Below are 10966 nucleotides of genomic sequence, written 5' to 3' on the forward strand. Positions count from 1 at the left end.
CCCATGGGAGCCTTGTCTGGAAGACTCTTCCCACTGGAAGTGGGGGTGAGGAGAAGAGCACTTAAGAAACAACCCCCTAGGTGGCTGGCATGGGCCTGGGCTCCCCTCGAGACATCCAGCCCACAGCAAACAACGGAGGCGAAGCGTTCGGCTGCGGGGCTCCTGCGTGAGAGATGACAGCCCTGGCCCTGGGACACCCTAAGCACACCCCATTAGGAGAAAGGCCATGGCTTCAATTCCTGTCCTAGGTTAAAAAAAAAAAAAAAAAAGCCGAGGGCCCCCCAATCCTGGCGGGGGGAAGGTGCTGTCTCTTGTGGGCCGGTTGTCAAGCCTGATCCTCTATCACCGACCACTCCTGGGGGACCAGCCACAGATCCAGAGCCAGGCTGGGAGGCGGAAGCGGGGGGAGCGCTGGCCAATGGTCAGGCACAGCTGTGACCCCCGCCTCTCGGGCCAGGCCCCTCCCGGAAGTCAGATCAGTGCAGCTCGATGAAGGCCTCCAGCTCCTCCGGGATGAAGCCCTTGTAGGGGATCTTGTTCTTGTCCAGGGCGCGCGCAGCAAGGCACTGCAGGGTCAGGTAGTTGAAGGGCTGGATGGTGCTCTTGGCCAGCAGCTTCTCGTCCAGCAGCTCGTAGGCCGTCTTCTTGAAGGCGTTGGTGGCGTCCATGTGGGCCCCGGCCTCGATCAGGGCGTTCATGATGGCCGGGCAGTTGTTCTGGGCGGCGACGTGCAGCGGCGTGTTGTTGTCGAAGTCGCGGCTGTCGGGGTCGGCGCCGCAGTCCAGCAGCACCTTGACCACCGGCAGCGAGGGGAAGCGGCCCACCGGGTAGCGGCCCACGTTGGTGGTCTCCTTGTCCACGGCCATGTGCAGCGGCGTGAAGCCGTTCTTGCCGCGCGGCGCGCACTTGAGCAGCCGGTACACGGTCTGGTGCTTGAGGTGCTCCTGCTCGGGGCTGGCCTCCACCTTCTCCAGCAGGTAGAGCAGGTGGAGGATGATGGCCAGCGCCTTGGTGAACTGCGCCGAGTCGCCGGGCTCCTTGGGCAGCTGCAGGGCGCGCTCCACTTCGCGCACCCCCTTGCACAGCACGCCCATGAGGTCGGCGAAGCCGATCTGGGTGCCGGCGTTGCCCTTGGCCGCGCGGTCCTGGAGCACGTAGGAGAAGAGCTCGGCGAAGGAGAGGAAGCTGCTGGAGGTCATGGGGCTCAGGGGCTCCAGGTGGCTCTGCTGCATGTCCAGCGCGTACTTCCAGAGGCGGATGCAGCGCTCGAAGTCGCCCGAGTCGGCGTAGACGGCGCCGCGGTAGCGGATGTAGTAGGAGGTGTCGGGGTGCGAGGGCCCCAGGATGCGCTCGCGGATGAGCAGCGCCTGCATGCGCATCTCGTCGGGGTCGGTGATGAGCGCCTCGAGCTCCTCGGCCGTGCTGACCTCGCGGGAGTAGTCGTAGGCCAGCACGAGCTGCGGGGGCTCGGGCTTGGGCAGGTAGGCGCCGCCCTGGTGCCGCAGCTCCATGGCGCGGCGCCAGTGCTTGAGGGCGCCGAGCAGGTCGCGCTTCTTGTCCACGTAGGTGGCGCCGAGCAGCTCGAGGGCCTCGACGGCGGCCTCGCGGCTGGCGGGGCAGCAGCTCTCGTGGTGGCGGGCTTCGGCGGCGTCCGAGGCCGCCGGGGACGCGTCCTCCTCCGGGGCGGCGACGATGGGGACGAGGCCCTCGGGGGCCGGCTGCTCCTGGATCAGGTACTCGACGATGTTGGTGTGGCCCGTGACGCTGGCGGCCAGCAGCGGCGTCATGCCGTAGCCGTCGCGCTCCATGCGCGCGTGGCAGCCCAGCAGCAGCTGCAGGATCTCCAGGCTGCCGGACTCGGCGCAGTCGTGCAGCGCCGTGTTGCCCTTGGCGCTGCGCCGGTTGACGCGCGCGCCCCGCTGCAGCAGGTAGCGCGCGATCTCGCGGTGGCCCTTGTAGCAGGAGATCATGAGGCAGGTGTGGCCGTGCCGGTTGGCCACCTCCAGGTCGGCCTGGTGCTCGCCCACCAGGTAGCGCACCACGTCCAGGTGGCCGTCGAAGCAGGCGGCGCGCAGCGGCGTGGAGTTGGTGCGCGTGGTGCGGTTCACCGAGGCGCCGCGCCGCAGCAGGCTGCGCACCACGTCCAGGTGGCCGGCGGCCGAGGCGGCCCAGAGCGGCGGCGCGCCCTCGATGGTCTCGCCGTCGAAGTGCACCGCGCCGCCCGCCTCCACGCTGGCGCCGCAGCGGTCGGCCAGGAACTCCACCACGTCGCGGTGGCCGTGGCGCGCGGCCACGAGCAGCGGCGTCCCCGCGCCCGCCGCGCCCGCGCCCGTCAGCTCCTCCAGCTCCTCGCGGCTGCGGCCCGCCAGCAGCTTCTGCAGCAGCGGCAGCTTGCCGTCGCGCGCGGCGTTGAACACGGCGGTGCGCAGGTCCATGGCGGCGCGCGGCGGCTGCGCCGGGCCATGGGCCGCCCGCCCGCCGCGGGCGACAAGGGGGACGGCGGCGGCGAGAAGCCTAGAAGCGCGCGCGCGGGCCGGCGGCAACCTTCACCCGCGTCTCCCCCGACGCCATCTTAGGCGCGCTCGGGGCGGGCGGGCGGGACAAAATGGCCGCCGCGCTGCGCGGCACGCCGGGAAGGGTAGTTCCGCCCGCGCGCTTGTGCGTAAAAGGAAGCGGGGACTGGAAGCGTCGCGGACTACATCTCCCAGAAGGCTATAGGGCGGTTCCCCCCCTCCACCGAGGGACAGCGCGGTGCCTGCTGGGACTGCCGCGGCCGCCCAATGGGCAAAGGCGCTCCCGGTGAGACGTCCGCTTTCCCGTCACGCCAAGCGCCCCGGCTTGGCTTGGGATCTGTGACGCACTTCCGGTATTTGTCTGCGTGCCGCGCCTGCTGGACTACGTTTCCCGAAGGTCTCAGCGAGCGCTTCGGAGCCAATTAGCAGCGCCAGAGCGGCTGTTCCGGGTTGGGTGGTGCCCGCCAGGAGGCGCGCGAGAGACATTAGGGGAAGGAGGCGGGGCGAAGGGCGTGGCGGGCAGGGTCCGCGAGTACGGGTGGCCCTACGGATCAATCTTCCTCGCGCGTTCAGGCTGTCTGATTTTTTTTTTTTATTGGTTGTTTGTGCTCTTTGCATGCATTCATCTATCTACATGTACTTTGACGTGTGCATCTACATGTACGTGTACTTTGTTTATTCACCTTTCTTTTGTTTGTTTTAGGCCCACATCCAGACATGCTCAGAGGTTGCTGCTTGCTGTGCACTCAGGAATTACTCCTGGCTGTCTGTACCCTATGGGATGCCACCCAGCTTGACCTCCTGCAAGGCAAACTCCCTCTCTCTCTCTCTATGCATTTGCTCCAGCTCTCTAGAGATTGATTTTTGGAGAGGGATCTTCCCTAGCCCTGCTCAGGGCCTGCTCCTGAGACTGCCTAGACTCCCAGCGCTTGCTCCAGCCCCTCTTTGAGCTTCTCTCTCTAGGCCTGGAGCTCTCTCTGATCATTCATTTCCTTTTGGCTGGAATCCAAAAGCGAGAATTTCTGCAGCGAATTAAAGTGCCACAAGGCTGTGTGCCCCGCAGGTCCACCCGCCCGCCCGTCCCAGGGGGTCCTCCTGTTTGCAGTGTCCCCGAACAGATGGCTGTGTCCTGCAGCATAATTGTCCCAGCAGCAAGGCAGGCACGAGATTTATTTCAAGAATGAATTCACGAGCGCGAGTGACAGCCGGAACGGATGGGATTGTCAGTGGGGTGGCCAGTATCTTCCCTCGGGCCTGCCAGCACCCCCCGAGGGCCCCCAGTTCAAGATCACATTCGGAAACGGGTTGTTCTAGCCTGCGTGTCTGCTGGGGCACGCTGATCTGTGTTTGTCATGTACAACAGATACGGTTCCCCCCCCCCCTATTTATGTAATTTTGGTTTTAGGGCCACATCTGGTGATGCTCAGGGCTGACTCCTGGCTCTCCACTCAGGGATCACACCTGGTAGTGATGGGGGGGGGGGGAACCTAGGGGATGCTGGGGCTTTGATTCCAGGTTGGTCGCTTGCAAGGAAAGCATCCTACTCGCTGTGCTATCTCTATAGCCCCCCCCTGGCAAAATATTTTTTAAAAATTTATCCCGTGGAAAGGCCAATGATGGGCTTTTTTTTTTTTTTTTTGGTTTTTGGGCCACACCCTGTGACGCTCAGGGGTTACTCCTGGCTATGCGCTCAGAAGTTGCTCCTGGCTTCTTAGGGGACCATATGGGACGCCGGGGGATCGAACCGCGGGGATCGAACCGCGGTCAGTCCTAGGCTACCGCAGGCAAGGCAGGCACCTTACCTCCAGCGCCACCGCCCGGCCCCCAATGATGGGCTTTTTAAAAGTTGACCTTGAGGGCCCGGAGAGATAGCACAGCGGCGTTTGCCTTGCAAGCAGCCGATCCAGGACCAAAGGTGGTTGGTTCGAATCCCGGTGTCCCATATGATCCCCCGTGCCTGCCAGGAGCTATTTCTGAGCAGACAGCCAGGAGTAACCCCTGAGCACCGCCGGGTGTGGCCCAAAAACCAAAATAAATAAATAAATAAATAAATAAATAAATAAATAAATAATAATAAATAAAAGAATGGGGGCCCGGAGAGATAGCACAGTGGCGTTTGCCTTGCAAGCAGCTGATCCAGGACCAAAGGTGGTTGGTTCGAATCCCGGTGTCCCATATGGTCCCCCGTGCCTGCCAGGAGCTATTTCTGAGCAGACAGCCAGGAATAACCCCTGAGCAATGCTGGGTGCGGCTCAAAAACCAAAAAAAAAAAAAAAGTTGACCTTGATGGGGCGGGAGAGATAGCATGGAGGCAGGGCGTTTGCCTTGCATGCAGAAGGACGGTGGTTCAAATCCCGGCATCCCATATGGTCCCCTGAGCCTGCCAGGAGCGATTTCTGAGCATAGACCCAGGAGGAACCCCCATCACCGCCAGGGGTCACTCCTGAGCACAAAGCCTACAAGAGGGACTGAGCTAAGCTAATGTAGCACTCTTGGGGGGCTGGGGACCCTTGGGGTGCTGGCAATAGAAACCAGGTATGCCTAGTGCAGGGCTAGAGCCCTCCTCAATGTAGGTCTCTTCGGCCCCCTTGTTTTTTTTGGGTCACACCTGACTCTGCTCAGGGCTTATTCCATGCTCTGAGCTCTGGGATCACTCCTGGAGGGACTTGGGGGGGATCCTGTGGGGTGCAGGAGTTGCTGGTGCCAGGCAGGCACCTCAACATCACCCCTTGTGCCTTCGCACACCTTCCTGGCTGTAGAAGTGATAAAACTCGGGGGTGAGGTGGGAAGCCCCCTTTTCCCTTCACACCCCATGCGAGGCCCCTTCTGACCTTCCTTCCCTTGCTGCGCATGGTCAAAGCTAAAATGAAAAAAATGCAGGTATCATTGGGGGGGATCAGCACCCCCGCACGGCCTTGGATCTGTGTCGTGTTCGGGCTGGGCTCTGGGGTGCTGGGGACAGACCCCAGAGTCATGCGTGGGTGGTGGAGGAAAGGCAGCCCTCTCCCCTGTCCCTTCGCCCCTCTCCCCTCTCTGGCTGCTGCTGCCTGTTGCCATGGAAACCACAGCCGCTCTCCTCAAGGACCCATTAAGGTGCGGGGTATAATCAGCGCTCTCAGGCACACCCCACCCTGCCCTGGCTGGTTGTGGGGGGCCCGCCAACCTCCTCTGTGCGGTGGGGAGAGTCATGCCCTGCCTCCTCCCAGTGCCTACAAAACAGAAGGTCTCTGCTCCCCCAGAGAGATGATAACGACCATTAGGATTGCCCCCCCAGAAGTGTTGGGGTGATTCAGATGCAAACCTGGGTGCAAACTGCTAATCTTGGTCCTATGGGGCCACGGGATGGGGCACAGGGGTAGAGCTGCGGCTGGGGAATGGGCCTAGATGGGGTCCCCCTCACTGCACCTCTGCTGAAGGCCAGCCTGATGGACTAATCTTTGGGCTCCCTGGAACACTGACAAGTTTATGAGCACCCCAGCCCAGGGGGAGTACCACGGCCCAACCAGAGCACCTCAACTCAGTGGGAGCAACATAACCCAGCGGCAGCACCACAGTGTGAGAGCGCCTCTAGCCACTTGTGCATCGGTGCTCATCGCAATGACAAGGAATGGAAACATGGGCTGGAGCCATTACACAGAGGGGAGAGCGCTTGCTTTGCACACGGATGACCAGGGTTCAATCCTTGGCATCCCATCTAGTACCCCAACCAAGCACCACCAGGAGTGCTCTTGGATGGCAGAGCCAGAAGTAAGCCTGAGCACAGCTGGGTGTGACATTCCCCCCAACCAAAATAATAATAATAATAATAATAATAATAATAATAATAATAATAATAATAATAATAATAATAATAATAGAAACAGGGTTGAAATGATAGCCCAGTAGAGAGGACACTTGCTTTGCACACAGCTGAGGCAGGTTTGATTCCCAGCATCCCCTAGGGTCCTTCAAACCCTGCCAGAAGTACTCCCTGAGCACAGAGTCAAGAGTATTCCCTGAATACCATATGCCCCACCCCCAGAAATCCAGGACCAGGTAGAAGAGATCTCCCCCACTCCAGGCCAACAGGCCAGGTTGTCTGACTGCTTTGAGGGGCAGGGACAGGCTGGGCACCTCACTCGCGCACACCCATCGCCCCCCTTCCCTGCACTTACCTTGAGTGTGTTCTGTGACCTCGGCAGAGGACAAAGGCGGAATTCTTGTCTCCTGGGTGACTGGCTGGGGACGGGGGTGGGGGTAGCCTTACTATGTCTCCCACTGCTCCAACTAATTTAGGTCAGTTCCCTGCATCCTGAGGCATGTCAGGGGCCCTGGCTGCTGGGCTCCAGGTGCTGAGATGTGTGTGTGTGTGTGTGTGTGTGTGTGTGTGTGTGTGTGTGTGTGTGTGTGTGTGTGTGTATGTGTCCCGGCCTTGGACTTCTTCAGCTGCTTGAGAAAAGCTTTGGGCTTTAATCCAGGCTCTCAAAACAGGTCAAGATGACATAAAAACAACAATCTCGCTGGAGCCAGAGGGATAGCACAGCAGGGAGGGCATTTGCCTTGCGGAGGCCCAGCCTGGGCTTGATCCCCTTCATCTTATAGGGTCCCCAAGCAAGCCAGAAGTGATTCCTGAGCATGGCCAGGTCTGTGTCCCCAAAACCAAACAACAAACAGGCTGTCCACACTATAATATTTACCCCAGGGGGCCAGAGCAATACTATAGCGGTAGGGAGTTGCCTTACATATGGTTAACCCAAGACGGACGGTGGTTTGATTCCCAACATCCCATATGGTTCCCCCAACCTGCCAGAAGTGATTTCTGAGTACAGAGCGAGGAGTAACCCTTGACCCAAAACAAACAGAAAAATTTACCCCCATTACAAAAATGAGGTGGTCAGAATGGTAGCACAGTAGGGAGGGTGATTTCCTTGGACACAGTTTCCTGGGTTGGAGGCCCAGCATCCCAGATGGTTCTTGAGATCACCAGGAGTGATCCCTGAGCAATCAGGAGTAAACCCTGAGCACATCAAGGTCTGATCCAAAAACAAACAAACAAACAAACAGGGGCCGGGCGGTGGCGCTAAAGGTAAGGTGCCTGCCTTGCCTGCGCTAACCTTGGACGGACTGCGGTTCGATCCCCCGGTGTCCCATATGGTCCCCCAAGCCAAGAGCAACTTCTGAGCACAAAGCCAGGAGTAACCCCTGAGCGTTACTGGGTGTGGCCCAAAAACCAAAAAACAAACAAACAAACAAACTAAAAAAATAGACACTTGCAAAGCTGGAGAGGGGCACAGCAGGGAAGGCATCTGCCTCATGCACATCTGATCTGGTTCAATCCCTAGCACCCCATAAGTTTCCCTGAACCCCCTGATTCCTTAGTGATGAGCTAGGAGTCAGTCCTGAGTATCACTGGCTGTGGCCCGAAAAATAATAAAAACTCAGTGGAATGTGAGCAGGAGATTAATTTGAATTTGCTTGTTTGAAATAATGCACAGGAATACAGGTGAAGTGTGTCTTATTATTGGCTTCTTTTGTTTTATCTGTGGAAGGATGACATCCAACAGTGCTCAGCGCTGATTCCTGGCTCTGAGCTCAGAGATCACTGCTGATAGGTTCAGCAAACCTTATAGAATATTGGAGATAGAACCATGGTGGCCTGTGTGTGAGGCAAAAATACTTTCCCTGCTGTGCTATCGCTCTGGCCCCTAGCTGGTGCAATTGGGTGGGGGGCCCACACCCAGCGGCACTCAGGGATTACTCCTCGCTCTATACTCTGAAATCGCTCCTGGCAGGCTCAGGGGACCATATAGGAGAGGGGTGGCAAACAGGATTTTTACCCTCACTCAAAATGGCAAAATGCAATATGTGTTCAATATATTATTGTTAAAATTATATGCTTTTGTGTGAGGGTCTGTTTTGGCAGGTCACTGCGTGGTGTGGCTCTCTGACTCTCACAGTTTTAAAATTTTGGCTCTTTGTGTCGAATTAGTTCGCCATCCCTGAATTGGATGCCGGGGATTGAACCTGAGTCGGTGCCGGATAGGTCGCATGCAAGACAAACGCCCTGCTGCTGTGCTTTTTTTTTTTTTTGGTTTTTGGTTTTTGGGCCACACCCGGTAATGCTCAGGGGTTACTCCTGGCTGTCTGCTCAGAAATAGCTCCTGGCAGGCACAGGGGACCATATGGGACGCTGGGATTCGAACCAACCACCTTAGGTCCTGGATCGGCTGCTGCTGCTGTGCTATTGATCCAGCCTCTGGCAGGTGCATTTATTAACCAAAGGAGCAATTTTTCCAAGGAAGAGCCAGTGCAGCTGCCAGTGAAACTGGTGGAAATGTAAATTTCTGGGGACCAGGCCTGCCTCTGGCTGGGTATTCCTGAGAGGACTCTGGGAATTGGACGTTCTCAGGAAACTTAGAGCATGGATGCCCGGGTCAGTGGTGGAGCGGGAAAGGTTGGGAAATCCTCCCAACCTCCTGGGCACTGTGCCGCTCTGCTGGGTGGTCTTAGAGCTTCATCCTGATGGCCAAGGGGAGTGGTCTTGGAAGGCTGAAGGGCAAGTGTGGGCTAGAGGTGGCCTCTGAGAAGAGCTTGCCGTGAGTGAGCTTTCTCTGTGCACGGCTGTATGTGTGCACGCCTACATGTGTGCATGTGTTTGGGGCCTATGTATGCCTGCTGATTGTATGTTAAGGGGTTAGTGGCAGGAACCTTTGTGGAGATAGGTGTGTGTGTGTGAGAGAGAGAGGGAGAGAGAGAGAGAAAGAGGGAGGGAGGAAGAGAGAGGGAGAGGGAGGGAGGGAGAGGGAAAGAGAGAGGGAGGGAGAGAAGAAGAGGGAAAGAGAGAGGGAGGGAGAGGGAGAGAGGGAGGGAGAGAGAGGAGAGAGTGAGAGGAGAGAGAGGAGAGAGAGGAGAGAGAGAGAGAGAGAGAGAGAGAGGAGAGAGAGAGAGAATGGCCTTGTTCAGATGAGTGGCAGAGCTGGAGGATTCTGGGGCGGGGGTGAAATATGCCACATAAACAGGAAGAGACAGGTTGGGGGTATCTGGGCGGTGGGCTCCATTGAGGGTTCCAGGACAAACTTGTAATTGGAGGCACCTGACAATACCAGGAAGAGAGACTTTGTGTTTGTTGGATTTTGTTTGGGGGCTGTAACTCCACCCTGGATTTAGGTGTACATACCTGAGACCCGCCCTTTTCTGGGAGGGGTCTTGGGAACTGGATATTAGGTGTAACCTTACCTGCAAGACCCCTCCCATTCCGGGGAGTGGTCTTGGAAGGTTATATAAAGCCTTTGACCCAGGGGATTAGGGTCTTTGCCCTTTTGGCTTTAGGCTGGGTCTTTGCCCTTTTGGTCTTTGACCAGCATGGAGGTCAAAGGAAAGATGGCTGAAAGGAATTAAGATGCAGGGTAGCTAAGAATGGCTGAATGCTTGAAAGGTTATGATGTAGGCCACACACATGTGGTGGATAGGGTATGAATAAAGCTGATGCTTCCTGATGCCTGCCTGTGAGTGAGTTCAATACCCGTCGCTTTCCTGAACCCCAGACCCGCTGGTTGATGGGGGATGAAGCCACATGGTCGAGGCCTAAGGACAAAGGCCTCCATCCTTCACCATCCAGATCCATCGTTAATTATTTAAAACTACAGGGGGCCACACTAGACGGTGCTCAAGGCTCAACTCTGGCTCTGAGCTCAGGAATCACTCCTGGTCGTGTTTGGGGGACCCTATAGGATGTCAGGGATCAAACCTCGCTTGGCTGTGTGCACGGCAAGTGCCCTCCACGCTGTGCTGGGGAGATAGTGCTTTAGAGAAAACGAGGGGGGAGTTTCCCCCCTTTCATTGGTCCCCCTGGGGCTCTCTCAAAGACAGCAGCCACTTAGGACCTTTTCCTGTCTGTGTCCCCCACGCCCTGATTCCCAGAAGAGCACAATCAATACCCCAGAGAAAGCTCGGCCCTCCTCTTTTTCATAAGGAGCTCCTTATGGGCGCCCCCCCATCCTCCTATTTCCTATGCTTGTTAGTGGACCTGCCGAGGCAGAGGTCCCAGGGGAGAGACAGATTTCATTTGACTGGGGCGCAGGGTTTCCAGAGCTCGTGACGAATCAATGCCTCGTAATTACTAATTAAATGAGCCTGGCGCTCTCCTGGGGCTATTAGGGGGCCGATGGGGGCCCTGGAGTGTCCTCAAATTGAATTATACTCCCCCAATAAACACCTGAAGTCACCATCGCCTAGGAAGGGACATTGAGGACATGCGAGATCTCCCCCATGTGTGCTCAGAGAAACCATCCAGTCAGTGACGCATCAGTGACCAAGAGACCACAAACCATGTACTTTTTATTTGTTTTTTTTGGGGGGGTTTTGGGTCACACCCAGTAGCACTCAGGGGTTACTCCTGGCTCTATGCTCAGAAATCACCCCCGTCAGGTTCGGGGAACCATACGGGATTCCGGTATTCAAACCACCATCCTGTA

General features: G+C 57.5%; 1 protein-coding gene across 1 annotated transcript; it reads right to left on the bottom strand.

Moving 5' to 3' along the window:
• Window positions 1–2442, bottom strand: FEM1A (fem-1 homolog A). The gene has a single exon (XM_049788052.1). The coding sequence runs from the start codon at window positions 2433–2435 to the stop codon at window positions 477–479; it is 1959 nt and encodes a 652-aa protein (XP_049644009.1). The 5' UTR covers window positions 2436–2442; the 3' UTR covers window positions 1–476.
• Between the last annotated feature and the right edge of the window lie 8524 nt (window positions 2443–10966).

This window comes from Suncus etruscus, chromosome 15 (assembly GCF_024139225.1).
Source record: "Suncus etruscus isolate mSunEtr1 chromosome 15, mSunEtr1.pri.cur, whole genome shotgun sequence".
Taxonomy (NCBI): Eukaryota; Metazoa; Chordata; class Mammalia; order Eulipotyphla; family Soricidae; genus Suncus; species Suncus etruscus.